Source organism: Molossus molossus, unplaced genomic scaffold (genome assembly GCF_014108415.1).
Source record: "Molossus molossus isolate mMolMol1 unplaced genomic scaffold, mMolMol1.p scaffold_m16_p_20, whole genome shotgun sequence".
Taxonomy (NCBI): domain Eukaryota; kingdom Metazoa; phylum Chordata; class Mammalia; order Chiroptera; family Molossidae; genus Molossus; species Molossus molossus.
In genome coordinates this window covers 37,707,104-37,729,573 of record NW_023425356.1, presented here as the reverse complement: position 1 = coordinate 37,729,573, position 22,470 = coordinate 37,707,104, and the positions used below count along the sequence as shown (strand labels likewise).

Below are 22,470 nucleotides of genomic sequence, written 5' to 3'. Positions count from 1 at the left end.
CAGATCCAAAGCTAATTTTTTGCTTCTTGAAAAAGAAAAAAAAACAAAAGCAAAACATCTAGTGATCTAGTGTCAGGAGCTATGAAGGGTTAGACTGCCCCAGTTTCATGGGCATTGACAGAAGACATAAGACTCTTGGTTTAGAGGCAAAAAAAACTGTATAAATCAGAGCACAGCAAGTAGCACAAGCCTTGTGTTCTGATTGGTTCCCTCTGTCCTCCCCAGCAAACGTGTGAAGCTGTCAGACAGATGCCATTGTCATACACACAGAGGTTTGGCCTCACAGCTGAAGGCCTGAGCTTAAGAAACCCAACCTTTGACTGGGGGAAGACACTCTCTTTATCATATTGTACAGTAAATAAACCTGCTCTCTGCTCCAGTGGGAGACATTATCTCTGTCCTCCAGGGCCCTTGGCTATACAAACATCCTTGAAGAGGTAATCTGGGCCCTGGCCAGGTAACTCAGTTGGTTAGAGTGCTGTCCCGATATGCCAAGGTTGAGGGTTTGATCCCCGGTCAGGGCATACATAAGAATCAATCAATGAATGCATAAATAAGTGGAACAACAAATTGATGTTTCTCTCTCTCTCAAATAAAAAAGAGAGATAATATGGAACAAAATCTGTCAGTGTCTCTGCTCCAGAGACACACAGACATGTGAGAGACCTATAGAGGATTATCTCCCAGTACTGAGCAGCCCACATAAAGACAATCAAATATTGCATCATTTCTTTGGCTCAATCTAAGATGAACCATAGGGAGTAAACACAGTAAATGAGTGTCAGGTTAAGTATAAAACATTTAACAACCTTCCGATCTCACTTCTCTATAATCCTCTCCTACCTCCTTCCTCAGGAACCTGTAGTTTTATAGAACTACCTGCAGTTCTCTGCTTTGTTACCCACTTCACCTGGCTACCTTTAGTTTAAATACCACCTTCTCCTGGAAGTTTCCCCTCCCCCACCCACTTTCCCTCCTAGGTATTTCTACTTTGTCCTCCTCTGTACATCTTCTAACAGTCTGGGGCTAGAACCAGAAACTCAAAAGTCAAAACTGTACTTCAGACTCTGACCCTACGTGAAATTGCAGTGAGTCCAGACACCTCCCCTCCCAGGAGTGTTTCACGTCTGCTGATGCACGTGTTCCTCAGCAAACATGGATGAACAGACATGCAGCTCCCTCCATTTTTGCTCGGGCTCCCTGCAGAGCTGTCTGCAGACAGCAGTGAGTTCCCAAGATGAGGCCTGTGCAGGAAGGCTTCCTGTGGCATCCCTGGCACTCAGAAAAGACTCGTGTGGCCTGCCATTGCTGCTGGAGCTGCCAACGTCCAATGCCTCTTCCCCGGAGAGGGTCTTGCAGGCCAGGCAGGGGGCTGCTGTTCTTTGCTGGCATGCAAGATGTGTCCAAAGGGAAGGACCAGGTAGAGTTGAAGATGGGCTCTGCCTCATAGGGTAAGAGACCCCACAAATACAGCAAAAGTGGAGAAAAAAAATGAAATTGTTGCCCTGGCTGGTTTGGCTCAGCAGTTAGAGCGTTGGCCTGCAGACCAAAGGTTTGCAGTTCGATTCTGGCCAAGGGCACGTACCTGGGTTGCAGGTTTAATTGATGTGTCTCTTTCACATAAATGTTTCTCTCTCTCTCTCTCTTTCCCTCCTTCCCTCCCTCCTTTCCTTCCCCTTCCACTCTACCTAAAAAAATCAATGGAAAACTATCTTCGGGTGAGGATTAACAACAATAAAAAGAATAAAAATGTTCATTGCAGTGTACCCTTTGGGCTGCCCCCAAATCAGCACACATTCTTGTCAAAGAGCAAATCCCATATGATCTCACCAATATGTGGAATGGAGTGAACAAAAAACTGACAGACAGACTGGAACCGGAAGCATGGACACATGGGACAGCCGGCCAGGACCCGGGGGGAACAGGCTGGAGTGACTGGATAAAGAGGTGCAAGGATGATCTAAAGAACATATACGCATGCCCGATGGATACAAACAATAGTTTGGTAAAGGCCAAGGAAGGGGGAAGCGGGGGTGGGGGGAGGTGGGCAAAGTGTGGGGACAAGGGGGAGACCTGCAATTATGTCAACATTAAAAATTTTAAATAAAAACAAATGCTTTCACAACATTGATTACCATCTGCTATGGACCAACAGTTATCTCACCCCTTAAAATTATCGTATTTTGCTGCCTGGAAAGCAAGCCAGGCTCTGGTCTCAGATTTCCTTCTCTTCCTCCTTCCCGCTTCCTCATTTTCCCTACCGTCTCTCTGGGACACCTACTTCAGGGGATGCATCTCCTCTCAAGCCGGGTTCTTAAAGATGCAAGCAACACAAACCAACTTTGGCTAATTTAAGAAGAAAAGGAACTTACAGAGTAGTGGATGGTTCATAGTCTGCAGGAGGGTGAGAAAGCCCAATTCATGCCACTGACTTAGAGGCACGAAGACAGCGGCCAGTCCTGGGCAGAGCCTGCAGCTCAGGCAGCCCCACCAGGCTGCCCACCTCACCAGAAAGAAGTCAGCTCAGCCCCGCTCCTTCCTGTGACTAACTTCATTTGAAATTTACTGTCTTAATAAGTGTATAGTTCAATGCCATTGTGTACACTTACGTTGTTTTGCTACCATTACCACCATCCATCCACAGAACTTTTTATACCAAAGATTTAAAACATTTTAATTAATTAATTTTTGTTACGGATGTTTCTCTTTTCCCCCCTAGACACCCTCCTCCCGGTCCCACCCCCGGCTCTCTACCATTGTTGTCTATATCCATTGGTTTAAATTGATTTGAAAGAGAGATCTCTTTGCTGTTTCACTTATTTATGCATTCATTGACTGATTCTTGTCTATGCCCTGACCAGGGATCGAACCCACAACCTTGGCGTATCAGGATGACACTCTAACCAACTGAGCTACCTGGCCAGGGCAGAAGATTTCTGATAGCGTAAGAAATGACAAGGTCTCCTTCTGCTAGACTTGTCCGGTGGGAAGTAAGACAGGTGACGAAGGATGGAGCTCTGTCCCGCTCCATGCCATCACAGCAGCACCCACTCCCTCCTGCGGGCCCCCCCTGTCCAGAGGAAATGCTCTCAGCGCGTGGTGGTTCTGTTTCATGGGGCAAGTGAGAAGCAGCGGTGCTTCCCGGTCACCTGCTAGGACTCCGTTAATTGAATAGCAGTGCAAGGTAGAATTAGAATCCAGGGTTTCAGGATCCAAGCCCTGTTTTATTTCTTTTCTTTATTGATTTTAAAGAGAAAGGAAGGGAGAGGGAGAGAGATAGACACATTGATGAGAGAGAACATCAATTAGCTGCCTCCAGCATGCCCCACTCTGGGGATTGGGCCCACAACCTGGGCATGTGCCCTGACTGGGAATCAAACTGGTGACCTCTTGTGCATGGGTCAGCACTCAACCACTGAGCCACATCAGCCGGGCAAGAAGATTATAGTTTATTTTTTGTTAATTCTTACCCGAGGACATTTTTCCATTTTTTGTTTTGATAGAGTAGAAGGGAGAGAGAGAGAGGAAGGGAGGGAGAGAGAGAGAGAGAGAAACATCAATGTGAAAGGGACACATTGAGTAATTGCCTACTGCACGGCCCAACCAGGGCCTGGGACAAACTGCAACCGAGGTATGCGCCCTTAGCGGGAACTGAACCTGGGTCTCTATGGACCGCAGGCCGACGCTCTAACCACTGAGCCAAACCAACGAGGGCGAAGATTATAGTTTTAGAAAAATAGTTCTCTTAGAAATAAAACTGGGCCTGGCCAGTGTGGCTCAGTGGTTGAGCACTGAACCATTCACCAAGAGGTCTCCAGTTCAATTCCCAGTCAGGGCACATGCTCAGGTTCTGGGCCCGATCCCCAGTGGGGGGCATGCAGGAAGCAGCCAATTGATGTTCTCTCTCATCGATGTTTCTGTCTGTCTCTCTCCCTCTCCTTCCTCTCTCTAAAATCAATAAAGAAGAAAAATAAAATAAATAAATGTATAATCTTCTCAATCCCTGTATAATGGATTCTTCAGTTCAGACTATTAACCAGCTGCCCCCTGCAGCTGATTTGGTTTTGAAGCTATTTCTGGAGCAGGTGCTGAAGCCTGGGGAACAGCGTCAGTGCATTCTGTGTTGTCACTTCTATGACTTCTTTCACTGAGATTCTTTTCACCTGGGCAATATATTCCGCTGAAATGGAAATGTTTCGGGGTTCATTCCGTACCTGTAACAGAACAAAGCAGACACTAAATCGAACATGACTGTCAATAGAAGCAATCCTTGAAGACTGTAGATATAACAGAAGAAAACAGGTTGATAAAAACAACTGATAAGCTCTTTATTCTTTTGTTTTATGGGAATGGGGAGGTTGAGGGGATTGTGAGGCTGGGAAGAAAGTCCTGCACTTCAGCTTAGAAGCTATAGCTACGACATTGACTGCAAGTCTATGGTGCTCTTAAAAAGAGCCCTGGGGTATTAACAATTGCAGTCCCAGCATCTAGCAGTCTGCAAATAGTGGACACTTGGCGACTTGCACGACTGATGGATTAACTGTCCTTTGGTTGGCTGCTTAACTGAGTGCTTGTAAAGTCACTGCTCTGCTGCTTGGCTCCTTCGCCTCACGGGCCATATCACAGTTTGAGTCAAGAAATGCCACCTGGAAGACTAAACAGAGTATGTACTGGTACCTCACTGAGTCAAGATGCATTTCCTCCTATTTTAACATCTCTGAAATTGATACATATTTTACCGAGACTCAGTGACATGCCATAGTATAATTGGCAGTGTTTTTTTTTCTTTTTCTAATGGTCACAAAACAGTGTTGCATCTATAATCATTTAGACTGTGAATTTAGATTTTGTGAAATATATTATTAAGTTATCTACTCAGGATGATCATGCTCAGAGGAATAAAAAAATTCTTAAGGTTAAAAAAAATAACCTGATAATGTGGCCTAAGAAAACAATGTACACCAAGATTTATGCTCAAGGACATTCATCATATTGTTTATGATACTGATTGACAACAACCCAAATCACAATATCAAGGTTAAATATATTATGGTAGATTCACACACTGGAATATTGTGCAGTTATTAAATATGATGAGGAAAAGTATATTTATTGACATTTTCAGATGCTCACCACATAAAACAAGTTATAAAATGATGTGTTCAGACTAGCCCTATTTTTATGAACTGTAGATACATAAGTATGTGTGAATATAAAAAGTCTGGAAGGACACACATATTTGCATTTATTTAGTGCTTACTGTAGGAGAGGTTTTGTTCTAAGCTTTTCAGGGAACTTCTCATCACTTAATCCTCAAAACAGTTCTATGAGATAGGTACTGTTATCATTAGCATCCCTTTTTAGAGACAAGAAGGGACCCTAAACAGCTGGTAAGTAGCCCGGCTGAGGTTTAAACCTATACAAACTGACACCAGGGTTAACGTTCCTGACACCACACTATAGTGGTAACCTTTCAGTGGCAGATGGTTACTTTCTTGTTTATGATTTTCTGTGATTTCTGATTTTCTAGAAAAGCACATTTTACTTAACAAAAAGCATATTCAGCTAAAAATTCAGTTTTTCAATAAATATTTTTTAGTATCTACTATGTGTAAGGCACTACGCCAGAAACTCACAATTTTATCAAATCAACTAAATACAAATATAAAATTGAGTTATAACAGCACTTGAAATTCATTTCTGTTTAGGGAAAAAAATGCTAGGTCCTTTTCCTTCTATTTTACATCAATCAGAAAGGCATTTCTGTACTGTTCTATCTTATAACCAAACAAATAAAAATACTGGAGTCGTGATCCTCTATTTTCTCATCCCTCTGTCTTCTATATTCTTATTAAAGCTGATTCATACAAACATATAACTAATTGGATATTAGTGAACAAAACTCACATTGCAATTACAAATAATCATTGTTTATTAACAATCACATCACTATTGGTCCCAAATCTCTAAATCTTGAGTATCAGATCTCTGAGTTGGTGCACATGGAGACACAGATCTGATGGGCAGTTGGGATACTTAGTAAACTGCACATTGGGAAGAGACTGAAACAGGTACTGTCTAAAGCAAATAAAGCTGATACTATGGCCTCCTTTCAAAAAATTATAATTTAAAATAGTAGCAATATTTAAACATAATTCTTCATGGCCTACAGTAACAAGAGTACAGCAAAGATCATATAAGTAAATCTATGACTATATCAGTACGTGTACTGGAAGAAACAGAGCCTTATTATAACAATTTAATTAGAAGAAGAAAAACATTTATTGTGCATCTTACTATATACCAGATACTACTAGGCATTTTCATATACATTTCTCCATTTAATTCTTACTATAATATTTTAAAGTATTTTATTATTATTTTGCCCACATTTTATAAATGAAGAAAGTTTCAGAAAGATTAGTAACTTGCCCAAAGTCACACAGCTAGAAGGTAGCAGAGACAGGATTTGAATCCAAGTCTTTCTGACTCTCAACAATGAGTTTTTTGCTACACTGGTCTGGCTTTCATTATTACATAAATGAGGACATGCTCCATATCAAAAAATATTCTTTGGGGCATAACAATTATATTTAGAAAAGACCTGAAATTAAGTTAATATAAGCTCTCAACCTAGCACAAAAATAGGATTCCATTGTATTTATACTGTAATGGCAAACACAGCTAAATTGGAAATAGCTCAAATGAAAGATATAATCTAAATAATGTAGAAATTAGAAAATCATTTACCTGTTTTTCTGGTCCTAGTGCAGGTGAATCTGTTTCCAAGCAAATTGAGGTTAAAGGCAACTGTTTCACAAGTTTCTGCTTCTTAGAAGAAAGAGAAGGCTAGTAAGTTTGTTTATTTATTTAAAAAGTTTTTATTAAGTTTTTACAGAGAGAGAAAGGGAGAGATAGAAACATCGATATGAGAAAGATACATCAATTGGCTGCCTCCTGCACGCTTCCTACCAGGGATACAGCCTGCAACCTGGGCATGTGCTCTGATAGGGAATGGAACTGGGACCTCTCAGTTCCTGGGAAAACACTCAATCCACTGAGCCACACCAGCAGGGTGAGGCTAGTTGGTTTAAAACATGAGTAATAAAGATAAAAAAAGGAACATTAAACCCACATGCCAACACATTCTACTCTGCAAGAGCTTAAAGTTCATGCTTTAATATTCTATTAATAAATAATCACTATATTATCATCATTCTATCACTAACAGATTTAAATAGAAACATTCATTGCCAAAAATTATCCAAAGCCTCCAGGGACCTGAGCAGTAGTAACCAATAGCACACCCAGCAAGAAATTCATACACCTGATATCAACAGCACACTAAAAGATCTAAGAGACTTCTGCTGTTTCTTTACCACACTCAGTGTTTCTTTCTACTATTCACTTTAAGTCACTCAAGGCTTTGTGTTTATAAATCCAAAGTTTATATGCACATTTTAGATTGGGTAGTAGATGGTTTTATTATTTATAACTTTCTGTCTGGATTATAAAGACTGCAATGAACTCAGTGAGTTCTTTTACTGCCACTGCACTTTTAAAGTAAAAAATGGGAGGGAGACACATGATGCAGAATGAAATATTATTATAATATATTATTTTAAGATTAAAATTTCAAAAGCACAGAAACAGGTATGCTCATGCACTGCTGGGAGATAAAAGTTAAAGTAGTATAAATTTCTTTAAGAAAATGTGACAGTTTAACCAGAAATTTAAATTTACATCCTCACCATGGCTGGTTAAAGCGCCGGCCCGCAGACCAGTGAGCTGCAGGTTTGACTCTGGTCAAGGGCACATACCTCGATTGTGGTTCCTCCCCAGCCCCAGTCGGGGTCCAGGGTCATGCAGGAGGCAACTAGTCGATGTGTCTCTCTCACATCGATGTCTCTTCCTCTCTCTCTCCCTCCTACTCAATCTGAAGATAAATAGAAAAATATCCTTGAGTGAGGATTAAAATAATAAAAATTTACATCCTTTACTTGGTAATTCCATTTATAGGGCATAACCGCACAAGTGTATTGTGGATATACAAAGGTATTCACTGAGCACTGTTTGTAACTGGAAAATCAGAAATAACCTAACCTTTACTTAGGTAATGTTTAAATAAATTCTGCTACAAGCACATTATGAAACATTATGCAATCATTTTAAAAATGAGATATGTGCCCTGGCTGGTTTGGCTCAGTGGCTGGAGTGTTTGTTGGCCTGCGGACCAGAGAGTCTTGGATTCAGTTCCCGCTAGGGGCACGTACCAAAAAAACACAACCCAAAAACAAAATAAATAAATAAATAAATAAATAAAAATGAAATATGTCCGTATTTGAGACAAATAGCCATGAAGCTAACTAAAAACAAAAAGAATAAGGTTATCTTCTTATTTTATTTGAAAGAATGTTAACAATTATTGTCTCTGAGTTGTAAGATCTGGATTGACTTAAAATTTTTTTCCTGAAGTGATTCAATTTTCTATAGTGTAAAAATATAATCTTTAAAATGAGAAGAAAATAGTACTTTAGTTCTGAAAAAGAAACATGCCACAGCTAAAGATTACTACCAAATAAGAAGTTTTCCCACAAAAGCTAAAAGTAGGAAAAATAAAAATAATCTTGAACTATCAATTGACATTTCTACAACACTTCAGCCTACAACAGCAGAATGCACATTATTTCAAAGTGTGTATGTTCTCTTCACCAAAATGCAATATTCTAGGCCGTTAAACAAACTTCAACCAATTTAAAAGAATTAAAATCATACAATGTATGTTTCCTGAACACAGTAGAATTAAAGTAGAAATCAGAAATGAAAAGATATCAGGAAAATTCCTAAGTATTGGAAATTAAACAATACACTCTTAAGTAATTGTTATGGTCAAAGAGGAAGTCACAAGGTAAATTAGAAAACATTTAGAAAGAAGTAAAAATACAACATATATTACGATTTGTGGATTTTAACCATAAGTGGTTAGTGTTAATGCAACTACTGCATTAAGTATTTATATTAGAAAATAGGAAAGGTTTCAAATAATCTAAGGCTCTATCTAAGAAACTATAAAAAGGATAACATATTGTCAAAAAACAATTTGATAGAATCCAACACCATTTTTCATTAAAACTCTCAGCAGACTAGAAAGAGAAGGAACTTCCTTAACCCTGTAACAAACCTGAAGCTGATATTATACTCAATAGTAATGGAATAGCCCAGCTGGTGTGGCTCAGTGGTTGAGCATTGACCCATGCACCAAGAGGTCACCAGTTCAATTCCTGATCAGGGCACGTGCCCCAGAAGTGGGCTCGATCCCCAGCAGGGGGTGTGCAGGAGGCGGCGGATGGATGTTTCTCACATAGATGTTTCTATCTCTCCCTTCCTCTCTCTCTCTCAAAAAAAAAAAAAAATCAATAAAAACATTTAAAAAAATAGTAATGGGATAAATGCTTTCCCCTGATCAGGAAAAAAGCAAGGGTTTCTACTTTTATTACTTCTATCCAACATTCTACTAGTAGTTGTATATCCAGTGAAATGAGGCAATAAAAAGAAATAAAGAGCACAAATATTGGGAAGGAAAAAGTAAATATTTTTATTCAAAGATGACATAATTGTCTACATAAAATATCCTGAAAAATCTACAAAACTCTACTAGCACTAATATATATTCAGCAAGGTCACTTGAAAAAAGTTTAATATATAAAAATAATTGTATTTCTATATACTAGCAATGAATAACAGAAAACTAAAATTTTAAAACCAGTACCAGTTAAAATAGAATGAAAAATATAAAATACTTAGAGATAAATCTAACTAAATATGTGCAGGATTTGTAGAAAATTATAAAACACTGAAGAGAGAAATCAAAGATCTAAATAAAGAGATTTAATGTGTTCACATCAATTATCCCCAAATTGATCTATAGATTCAATGTAATTCCAATAAAAATCCCAGCCAGCTTTTTTTGTAGTCATCAAGCTGATTCGAACATAGATGGAAAGGCGAGGGACTTGGAATAGCCAAAGTAATTTTGAAAATAAAGAGCTAATTGGACACTGTTGGGTCAAGATGGCGGCTTAGGTAAACGCGGTATCCCATCCCCCAACAACCACATCAAAGTTACAACTAAACTACAGAACAACCATCATTCAAAACCGCCTGAAATCAAGCTGAATGGAAGTCCGACAACTACGGAATTAAAGCAGCAGCCACATCCAGATTAGTAGGAGGGGCGGAGGGGACGGGCTGGTCCCACACCCACGTGTGGCGGATAAAAATCAGGAGGACACCTCAGCTGGGAAGGTCCTTCCTGAGGACTGAGGGGTGCCCGTCCCACACCAGGTGCCCCGCTCAGGGTTCCAGTGCCAGGAAGAGAGTCCCCATAACTTCTGGCTGGAAAAACCAGCGGGAACTGAGGCTCAGGGAGGCTGAGGCGGCTGGAGCCCCAGGCAGCTCCTTAAAGGGCCCGCGCACGGACTTACCGGACTCTCTCCCTCTAAGCTTGGAGGGGAGGCAGCTCGAGGGGCACCAGAGACATACAGGGAAGAACTGAGCTGTTTGGCACTGGAGCGAGGGCTGGAGAGGGGGCTTTCTTGGGGACAAACGTGCTGTAAGAGGCCTTTGTTCCTTTGGCGAGCCCTTCCCGGGGGCGGCAGACAGAAGCCATATCTGGGACTCCAGCAACCTGGCTCACACTGGTAGCCCCGCCCTGTTGACTCCCTGAGGCCCCGCCCCACCCAACTTTCAAGCCCACCCAAGCTGTTGCCACTTGCTTAACCATAGGATTGGCCTGTCTTGGATCCTGCTTCAGGTTTTTCCTAAATTCTTTCAAACGAGCAGCATCTGGTCTCAGCGAGCCTCATACCTCTCATTAAGTAATACACAGAAACAAACACAGGGAGGCAGCCAAAATGAGGAGACAAAGAAACAGGTCCCAAATGAAAGAACAGAACAAAACCCCAATAAAAGAACTAAGCGAAATGGAGATAAGCAACCTAACAGATATTGAGTTCAAAATACTGCTTTAAGGATGCTCAGTGAACTTAGTGAGAACCTCAGTGAACTTAGGGAGGGCCTCAAGAGCATAAAAAAGGACCAGTTATAAATCATGGATACACAGTTAGAATTAAAGGAGGCATTAACTGAAATAAAGAATAATTTGCACAGCTTCAATAATAGAGTACGTAAATCCAAGGAGCAAACCATCGACTTGGAATATAGGGAAGCAACAAATGCCCAATCAGAACAGCAAAAAGAAAAAGGAATCCAAAAAAATGAGGATAGAGTAAGGAGCCTCTGGGACAACTTCAAGCGTGCCAACATTTGCATCTTGGGGGTGCCAGAAGGAGAAGAGCAAGAACAAGAAATCGAAAGCCTGTTTGAAACAATAATGGCAGAAAACTTTCCTAACTTGGTGAAGGAAACAGACGTACAAGTCCAGGAAGCACAGAGAGTCCCAAACAAGATGAACCCCAAGAGGCCCACACCAAGACACATCATCATCAAAATGCAAAAGGTTCAAGACAAAGAGAGAATCTTAAAAGCAGCAAGAGAAAGGCAGCTAGTTACCTACAAGGGAGTTCCCATAAGGCTGTCAGCTGATTTCTCAAAAGAAACTTTGCAGGCCAGAAGGGAGTGGCAAGAAATATTCAGAGTGATGAAAAGCAAGAACCTACAACCAAGATTACTCTGTCCTGCAAAGCTGACATTTAGAATCGATGGCCATATGAAGACTTTCCCAGACAAGAAAAAGTTAAAGGAGTTCATCACTACCAAACCGTTATTATATGAAATGATGAAGGGTTTTTTTGAAGAAAAAGATAAAATGTATGAACAAACAAAATGGCAATGAATACAGATCTATCAACAATGGAATCTACAAACAAAATGAACAGGTAGAACAGAAACATTCTCATAGATACAGAGAACATTTTGTTGGTTGCCAGTTGGGAAGGGAGTTGGGGGAATGGGTGAAAAAGGTGAAGGGATTAAGAAGTACAAATTCATTGCTAGACTGACAAACCTCAAAGGGAAAGGGGTTGGGCGTGGTGGTGGGAAGAAATAAACCAAAGAACTTATATGCATAACCAATGGACACAGACAATAATGTGGGAAAAGGTGGGAGGGGGGCGGGAGTGGGGAGGAGGGGTCAATGGGGGAAAAATGTGGAACATCTGTAATACATTTTACATCCAACAATAAAGATTTAAAAAAAAAAAAAAGAGCTAATTGGAATTCTCATACTATCTGATTTCAAAACTTACCATAAATCTAATGTAATCATGATAGTATGAGAAGATGAAGTTTAACGAAAGAATTTACCTGTCCACTCCTTATGATAGAAGGAGGAATTGAGAAGAAGTATCCAGCTTTTACTCCTTCCATGGCTACAGATGGCCGGCCATCAAAAGCATGTAGCAGCACTTTGTCAGCACCTCTCAAAAATAAAAGATAAATCAGAGTTCTAACTTATTTCCTCAGTGAGAGCTTTTTCCATTAATCAAATTGAACAACAAAGATCAGAAATTTGGTCACCATAATATAAAGATGAGATTCTATGACTTCTAAAGGATGGGTAAATGTATAGTGTTCAAACAGTAAAATAAAAATCTTCAAAATAAAATTATTAAAATTGAAATACAAATTTTTAATCTTCCTCTACCATCAAACATTTCCCAGAAGTTGGTGAACTGTCAAATTATTGTTCCTAATAGTATTTTTTTTAACACTTTTTTTTTTCTTTATTGATTTGAGAGAGAGAGGAAGAGGGAGATAGAAACATTGATTGGCTGCTTCCTGCATGCCCCCCACTGGGGTTTGGGCCACCAACCTGGGCATGTGCCCTGACAGGGAATCAAACTAGCAACGTCTTGGTTCATGGGTTGATGCTCAACCACTAAGCCACACCAACCAGGCCCTAATAGAAGATTTTTAAGCAGTCAAATAGTCCTTAGCAAGAATGCTAGTGGAAGAAGAAATGGGGAGCTAAATGTCTCACAAATTGAATAGTCTGTTAGCTTCATAAAATTGCCTCCAGTTCTTAAAGAATGGCTGCTTAGCCTACATAAAAATCATGTACACTGTTGGAAGGAATGCAGACTGGTGCAGACACTATGGAAAACACTATGGTGTTACCTCAAAAAATTAAAAATTAAACTGCCATTTGACCCAGTGATCCCACTTTTAGGAATATACCCTAAGAAGCCTGAAACACCAATCAGAAAGAATATATGTACCCTCATGTTCATAGCAGCACTGTTTACAATAGCTAAGATCTGGAAATAGCCCAAGTGTCCTTCAGTAGACGAATGGATAAAAAAGCTGTGGTACATATACACAATGGAGTACTATGCAGCTGTAAGAATGAAAGATCTCTTATCCTTTGAGATGACATGGAGGGACCTAGAGAATATTATCCTAAGCGAAACAAGCCAAGCAGAGAAAGACAAATATCACATGATCTCACTTATTTGTGGAATATAATGAACATAACAGTCTGAGGAATGGGGTAGTCCCAGAGACCTGGAAGTGGGGTACAGACTGACAATACCCAGAAGAGGGGGTGGGGGGAGAGATAAACCACAGAACTTATATGCATGTATGCATGAACAATGGACATGGACAACAAAGCTCGGGACAGGGCGGGGAGGGAGGGGAAGTGGGGAATCAGTGGGGGAAAAAGGAGAAACATCTGTAACAAAAATAAATTAATTAAATAAAAAAAAAAAATCATGCTCTCAGTGATTCCAAAGGGTTCAGTACTCATCACTAAGAAATACATTGCTTTCTAGTTGCAGGCAATTACATTTACTTCACTATTTAAAAAAATAGGTTTTTATTGATTTTTTTAGAGAGAGTGGAAAGGAGAAGGAGAAATGGACATCGACTAGCTGCCTCCTGCGTGCTCTCCACCAGGGATAGAGCCTGCAACTCAGACATGTGTCCTGACAGGGAATCAAACTGGTGACCTCTTGGTGCACGGGATAATGCTCAATCCACTGAGCCACACCGGCCAGTCTACTTCACTATTTGATACTGTTTTTTGAATGGCAGGTGTGACCTTTAATGGGTTACAACCACAGTGTGTTATGAAATCAATTTAGTGGGTCAAGACTGACCAGTGTGTGCTTATATATGTATGCATTCAGATACACACACACATATACCTATACAACACATACACATAAATGAACTGCTTCTTAAACTTGTCAGTTTTCTCTTTTTCATATTTATCAAAAAATTTCCCCGCCCCCCCCAACTTGTCAGTTTTCTGTATGTGTATACACCGAGTCTCAAAATAAAGTCTTAATACCAAAAAGGTATATATGTGTATATATTGAGCATCAAAGTATATTTCTTACTGTGGATGGCACTTTTAAAAAGTTTGAAAAGCAATGCTATGAGATATATTTTTACTTTAGGAATATAAATTGCTTAATCCAAATTTTCATTTGCTTTTTCCTGGCCTGATAAATATCATAATCACAGTGAAAACCTTATAAACAGTAGGATGACTTGCAAAATCACTTTAGTTGATTTCCACCTTCACCCTTGCCCTATTTCCTTCTGTTTAAGAAGTCAAATTAAGACATGGCCTCTTCTATGAGAATATGGACTGGGATTACCATACTTAAACATCAGGCACATCTGTCGCAGGAGCCTAAATACCTTGCTCTTTTAAGAGGCTGATGGTGGGTCTTCCAGCTGAGCGTGAGTGCACATTTCTGTTAAACGACAAAAAAAATTTCTTTTAAGTACTTAATTTGATAATATCATCTTTGTTCTAATAAAGTAATTCAGGGAAAAAGAAATTTAGAGCTCCATTTCAAAAGAATTATTATTTAATTTGCTCTATAGCTATTAATCTAGAAAGATGATTAATTAACCTACAAAGGCAACTTTAGTCTTTTGGCTAATTGGATCTGTCTGATTAGGACTTGTCTTTGCACTTCCTTCTGTTCATCAGTGCTGGCAAATCTGGGGGAGAAATCTAGTCCCACCTACAAAAGAAAAGTCGAACAATTACATTTTTATGGTTTGATGAACCCCGAAAGTCATACAATGGAGCAGCGCTGTCCAAGATAAACACAATGGGAGCCATACTTACAAGCCACATACATAACTTTGCATTTTCTAGTAGCCACATTAAAAACACTAACAAGAAACAGGTGAAATTAATTTTAATAATATACTTTATTTCCAATATATCTAAAACATTATCATTATCACTATTATTATAATAAAATGATGCATTATTATTTCAACACATAATCAATATAAAAAGTACTGAGTTACTTTACATTCTTTCTTCGGGGCACTAAGACACCCTCTGTGTGTTACACTTGTAGCACATCTCAGTCTGCACCAGCCACACTTCGAGGGCTGCACAGCTGCACTTGGTCCCCATTTCAGAAAGCAAAGGTTATACATGACCGCTTCCTGTATTTTGGCATGCTCTGTTATCATCTATATTCTGAATTTAACTGTTGTTCTCATCTTTTATCTTTATCTTTAATTAGACGTGGAATTTACTATCAAGTGAAAAATGTTTTACTTAATTGTGAATATCATAACAATGTTCTTTAATTATACTCTAGCCTATTTAAAGTGTGTTTGTAAATACTACTTTCACTAACTGCAGAGATGATCCGTATTTAAGAAGAATAAAAAAAGAGCATAGTATATAGAAATGCTAATAAAGCGTTACCATAAGGCTATGATGAGGCGTTCTATTGTTTCACACCCAAGCTCTTTTGCTTATTGAGGAAGTATTGACAAATTATTTGGTTGAATGGGGTGAACATATTATCCAAGTCAGTTATCACCAATATTAAGGATTCTTTTTCATATATCACATGAAAGACTGAATTAGAAGTCATCTGATCAGCTAGTGGGTGTTTACCTCTCCAACTGCCAACAATCGATCCTTATAATTCTCGATAATGGGCAAAGCTGCATCCAAATCCTGGGAGAAAAAAAAAGAATATTTGTTAAAATAGAAGAAGGAAATTGATATTTTATAAACACCTATTAAATGCCAGGCACTATGCTGTACTGTGTCCTTTACATACATTCTATTCCTTTGAACAGTTGAGGAACTAGGAATAGTAATCCTTCTAGAACGGTGAGCACTTCTATCTGAAAATCTTAGTAGTAACATCCACACCCAATCTGGTCACAAGAACACAACTACTTATAAAGATTGACATTAAACACTTCCTTCTGTTTAGGAGGCACTTCCTGGCACTTAGGAAGACTGATGTGATTTCCTGGAACAGTTAAGCAAAAGAGAAGAAAGCTACCAGGTGGGGCACCTTTGTAAATGAGTTTTGGAGAGTGCATTATGTTATGTTCTCCTCTTAGAGTACTAATGGTTTGTGAGTTTGTAACAGTGATAATCCCATACATGCTTAGTACTCTTTTCACCGATTTCTTTTGTTTTTATAATCCTGTTTAGCCTATTTTTGTCCTAAGGGTTCCACAATATAAACACTAAATATCATATATATGCTTGTTTGTCAACTATTAAAGTAACTGTGTACCATTAGTTTCCATGATATTACTATCTTGCTTAGAGAATTTGCCCTATGAGGTTTCCCTTGTAAGGTAAGGGAAAGGCAAATATATGGAAACTTTGCTTCTTTTAAAGTACTTTGAGGACTTTAGTCTCAGGATATGTAAACTGCAAGGTACTTCTACTGAGGATAATCAGAACAAGGGAGAATTTAAAAAGAGGAGGTAAAACAGATGGTAGAGGAACAGGAGTAGATTTTACAATTATGCCTCAAGAGAGAGAAAAGATGAGGGAGAGTAAATGAACGTCTTAGAAATACATTCTCGTAAATCAATGAAGAGGAATTAACGCTGTCCTGAGGAGGTGTTCCTTAACAGCTAACGGTTCTATTATTTCTTACATGGACTTCTGCAATAGCCTTCTAACTATACGCCCTTCTCTGTTTTTTGCCCTCTTCAAATTTCATTCTTCACACCATAGTGAAGGGGTTCTTTTCAAATCATAAATTACACCTTGTCAGCCCTCACTTTAAATCCCCCATTGGTGTAAACTAAAATCCAACAAGGCCCTGTATGAGGCGATGCCTGCCCAATCCCTCTGATCTCATCACTAGTACTTCCCGTCCGACTAGTCACATCAGCCCTCTTTCTATTTCTTGACCACGGCAAGCTTGCTGCTATCGTGGGACCTTGTGCTTGGTTGTTTCTTCTGCCTACAACACTCTGATGCCTCTCTTTGCTCGGTTAATTCCTTTCTAGCATTCAGGTAGCAACTCAAATGTCACTGCCTCAGAGCGGGCTTCCCTGACTACACAGTCGAAAAACCAGCATCCACAATCCCCATCACACACTCTTGTTTTATTGTCTTTAAAGCACTTAGTGCTATCTAGTTTTCCTGTTCATGTATCTAGCTGTTGATTGTTTGCTGCCATCCAGAATCTAGTTTCATGAGAGGGATATTACTCTTTAGTGCTTGGAATGCAGCAGGCACTCAGTAAACACCTGACTGATGAACCTAATGAATGCCTTTTACTATAAATCTCTACATAAATGAAACAAATGCCATCTTGCTATGATCCCCAACATTTTGGGAATTGTAACTCTCTGGGGAAATTTTATCATGTCAACAGCTCAGGAGAGCTACAGAATAAGTATTTATTTTTACCTGAAGTGATTAAAAGTAATTTTGTTTCAAAATAAGTAGAGCTACCTGGGGCATTCAAATGTAGGAATACAGACTCATTATTATAAAAAATGATAAATCTGCCCTGGCTAGTTTGGCTCAGCAGTTAGAGGGTCAGCCTGGAAACTGAAGGGTCACGGGTTCAATTCCAGTCAAGGGCACATACCTGGGTTGCAGATTTGATCCCGGGTTCTGGTTGAGGTCATGTGGGAGGCAACCAATGGGTGTGACTCTCTCACATTGATGTTTCTCTCTTTTTCTCCCTCCCTCCCTTCCACTCTATCTAAAAAAAAAAAAAAATCAATGGAAAAATATCCTCAGGTGAGGATTAACAAAAAAAAGGAAAAAGATAAATCTCATATCTTTTTTTTTTTTTTTTTTTATCCTCACCCGAGGACATTTTCCCATTTTTTGTTCAGGTAGAGTGGGAGGAAGAGAGAGGAACAGAGAGAGAGAGAGAAACATCGACGTGAAAGGAACACATCGAGTGGCTGCCACCTACACAACCGACCAGGGCCGGGAACAAACTGCAACCGAGGTTCGCGCTCTTAGCGGGAACCGAACCCGGGTCTCTCAGGACCGCAGGCGAACGCTCTAACCGCTGAACCAAACCAGGAAGGGCTAAATCTCATATCTTAATTTATTCATAGGTAACACAAAGTCTTTACTTCTTCAAAATGGGGCTATCGATCCCATTATGTAATAAAGCACTCAAGAAATGGCATCTCCCTGATGCTGAAGACAGGAGACAAATCCGAAATATAAGACATATTGACTACAGTGAGTCAGCGAGATCTTTTTAGAGAGAGTACGAAAGCCATGAAGTTTAGCCCTGGCTGGTGTGGCTCAGTTGGTTGGGTGTTGTCCTGTGCACTGAAAGGTTACCGGTTCGATTCCTGACAGTGGACATGCAGGAGGCAGCAGGTTGGCAGCAGGATGTTTCTCTCTCTCTACCTCCTTCTCCCTTCCTCTCTCTAAAAATCAACTTTAAAAAAATTAAAAAAAAAAAAAGAGGAAGCCCTGATCTGTTTGGCTCAGTGGTTAAGAGCGTCAGCCCAAGGACCAAAGGGTCACGGGTTCAATTCCAGACAAGGGCACGTACCTCAGTTGTGGTTCAATCCCCAGCTCTGGTTGGGGTGGTGTGGGAGGCAGCCAGTCGGTGTGTCTCTCTCACATCAATGTTTCTCTCTCTCCTTCCCTCCCATTTATCTGAAAATCAATGGAAAAGTGTCCTTGTGTGGGATTAAAAAAAAAAAGAAAGCCATGCAGTTTAATAGATAAAGAACACTCCTATAGGGATAATGTTCAAAGAAGATACTGTGCACTGGAACTCATCTGTTCCCTTACACTACTGCATCTATGATTTGTATCTTCCTTTCTCTGGCTACTTTTTATCACTTTTTGCAAAATCCATATAACAGTATGATAACAAAAATGTAAAAAGAAATCACTTGTAATTCTACAAAATCATCACAGCTACTATCATGTCTGTTTCTCTGTAGTCTTTTCCTTATAGTATATATTTTTACATGATGTCACTCATAGTGAATAAACTGTTTGTATCCTGCTTTTCTCCCTAAATTATATGGCAAACAGTTTCCATGTTTCTACATAAACCTTATCATCCTCATTTTTAATAAATGCATTACATTTAACACTCTACAAGCCAGCTAATTATTCCTTTATTTCTGAACCCTAGGCTGTTTCCCCTTTTTCTCTATTACAAATATTTCTGCAAAAAACATCTCTGGGAAAGAAGGTAGTATTTCCTTCTTTTAGATTATTGCTTTAGACTAAAAAACAGAAAGAAGAGGATTACTAAGTCAAAGGTATTATCATGTTTTATGGTTTGTGTTTTATCTGATTATTACCTTTAATGTGACACTTCTTTGGTCTTCTGGTGAAAGTCCTTGAACTGGATGAACACCCAAGCATGGCAGGACAAACCCATTATATCTAAAAGTGTAGAATAAATTAAGAAAGCAGAATATTAGACTGGTAGACATGTTACTCTAAAGATAAGTAGGAAAGACATTTTTAGGGCTATATTAATATTTTCTTCTCATTCTCTTTAAAAAATGGACAATCTTTGATATTATGAACATGACATCATAACTGCATCCTTATTAGCAACTTTTTAAGTTCTTAATGAGAAGCAGCACCTTTCTGAAAGCTGTATAATCTTTTCAAATTCTCCTGAATGTTCAGCAACCACCACAAGAGCCATAACATTGGCCTGCAACAAAAAAGAATATAGTTAGAATCTCAAGCAATATACATCTAATATAATCAATCAAATGTAAAGTTTTCTGTGCTTGTAGTTATTCTTGCTCATTCATACTCCATCAGTATAATCATAATGGCTTTCACTGAGTGCTTACTATGTTTTTGGTACTATGTTCTGTGAACATAAACATTACTACAATTAATCTACACAACCTTATGAGGTAGGCGTTGCTATAATCCACTGTATAGATCAAGAGACAGAATTTTGGATGGAGTCAAATAATTTGCCCAACATCATTAGACCTGCGTAATTCCAAAGCCCACACTCCTAATTAGTCTGTCATAGTGAAAAATGCTCGTATATTAAAATGTACTGGCAGCTACTTCTAATACTTTTGGAGAAGACCATGAAATGCCAGTTATAATGAATTTCATAAAAACTTCCAAAAATTAATAACTTTGTCCAAACAAATGAAAATGTTTCAGAAAATTGTAATAATTTCTCCAAGATCTCCATAGTAACATTAACTTTAGAATCGACAGATGTACTGATCTGTTCCACATTGCTGGTAAGTATGATGACTGGGGGAATATGTTTTCAGTTCAGGCTATCTTGTCTGCATCATTTTACTAGCAGGGTGTCTCTGGACAAGTTAATCTCTAGGCCTTAGTTTCCTCATCTATAAAATGGGCAATGGTTGGCAAAAAAACAGTAGCTTCCTCAGAAGGTTGTTGTGAAACATTAAATGAAATAATGTACAGAAAGGGCTTAGGTCAGTATCTGTCACATAGTAAACACTTAATAATTGCAACTTATTACTGAAGCATCAACACAGCATATCTAAATATCATGCTGTTCTAGCTTGAAATTAGTAGGAAAACAAAAAACAGGCAATTAATTATAGATACTGACTTACTTTCTTGGCTTTCTCCAACACATCATCCAGATCCTAAAATAAACATAAGGTATCACAATTATTTTAGATGGATACAAGTAACTTTGGCTATGAATATCAGGCACCATAAATGACAATGATGGCAAGGAACAGTGTGGTGGAAAGTGAAGATCCTACACTGACTGACCTACCTTCTGTTTCTTCTTTCATTCTCTTAGTAAAATCTGGCATCTGTTTCCACTCCAGTAAAACAGAAACTGTTATTGTCAAATGTAAAGGGCATTTCTCTGTCTTCCTCTTACTCTACCCTTCAGCAGCATTTAAGAGCTTCTCACTTGTCTACTCCTTTCTTCCTGAAATATTTTCCACTCATGGCCTCTGCAACACCACTCTCCTGCAAAAACCACTCTCTTACTGGCTGCTACCTTTCAGTCTCCTTGACTGGCTCTCCCCTACCTGATTTCAGGACCCCTAAGCTCCTCTCTCGGTAGTCATCTTAAGTGATCTTATCCATGGGTTTAAATATCATTATTATGCTAAAGTCCTCAATTGTCATCCCCAGCCTATTATTCTTTCCAAAACCCAAGATTCACATTGAAGAATGACTATATGACATCTTCACTTGGATATTCAGCTTCAGCATGTTCCAAATATAACTCTATTTTCTCCCCAACCTGTCTTCCCTTATCTCAGTACATAGCACCACCATCCTCCCTTCAGCATCAAGTCCTCTTCAGGGAACCCCCCAGCATAAAATATGGATCTTATCTCTAAAATATACCTTGAATCCATCTAATTCTCTCAAACTCCTCTGCAACCACAATCATCTCTTATCAGTATACTGCAAAAGCTTCCAAATTGGTCTTCTAGCCTCCACCCCTCGCTCTCCTCTATCCATTGGCCACACATCGGCAAAATAGTTTTTAAATGGATATAAGATCTTGTCACTCTTTAACCCCCCGCCCCAACCCTTTATTAGATTCACACTACTGTTCTAATGAAATCCAAACTCCTTACTGACCTACCTCACCTGCAAACCTCTTAAGTCTTGTTCCATGCCTCTCTCTTTCTAGCTCATCAGGCTCCATCCAACATTGTGGTAGCAATTGAACCCGCCAGCTTTCTTCTCCTCCGCACACCCGCCTTCTTGTTGGCCCCCCCGCCCCCCGACTCCGCTCTTCCTTCTCTACTATGAGCCTCCAGTTTCGAATGGAGCGGGTAAAACACTTTGGAACTCTGATCTTGTGTGTACTGTTCTTTGTTTGCTTCGGAGCGTGCCCCGGTTTCGGGGAAAGCAGAGTCAGCCGGGGTAGAGGAAGAACTCCAGTAACCGGCAACAGCAAATAGACGTGGAGTCAGAGGACTTAGGCTGTTCTGGATCAGAAAGGAAAATCAGTACGACTGCAGTTAAATAGGGAGTCAGGAGCAAGTCACACCGGCCTGGGTGGATCTGGGGCTCCGTGCTAAGAGAGGAAAGCAAAGGGAACCTGAAGAAAAAGGACGGGGTGCCCCCGCTTCCACCCGCCCGGCCTTGCCGACACATACGCGGTCGAAGTCCGGCGCGGAGAGGTGACAGTGGCAGTCCACCAGCCCTACGCCCTCCGACCCCATCGCCGCGGCCGGCGTACCCTCAGCCGGAACCTTGCTGCG

The 22,470-nt window shown here is 39.7% G+C and overlaps 1 protein-coding gene across 3 annotated transcripts; it reads right to left on the bottom strand.

Annotated features, from left to right (window-relative positions):
* Positions 1-3,958: 3,958 nt before the first annotated feature.
* On the bottom strand, positions 3,959-22,455 carry TATDN3 (TatD DNase domain containing 3). 3 transcript variants are annotated; one of them, XM_036273427.1, is made up of 10 exons: positions 22,366-22,455; positions 20,842-20,874; positions 19,861-19,934; positions 19,570-19,654; positions 15,905-15,967; positions 14,893-15,002; positions 14,671-14,726; positions 12,325-12,437; positions 6,751-6,831; positions 3,959-4,214 (listed from the first exon to the last, which is right to left on the bottom strand). In XM_036273427.1, the coding sequence occupies exons 1-10, from the start codon at positions 22,429-22,431 to the stop codon at positions 4,071-4,073; spliced, it is 825 nt and encodes a 274-aa protein (XP_036129320.1). In that variant the 5' UTR covers positions 22,432-22,455; the 3' UTR covers positions 3,959-4,070. The 3 variants fall into 3 exon arrangements, with proteins under 3 accessions (XP_036129320.1, XP_036129321.1, XP_036129322.1); XM_036273428.1 differs by having other exon boundaries at positions 6,751-6,828; XM_036273429.1 differs by lacking the exon at positions 14,893-15,002 and having other exon boundaries at positions 12,325-12,439.
* Between the last annotated feature and the right edge of the window lie 15 nt (positions 22,456-22,470).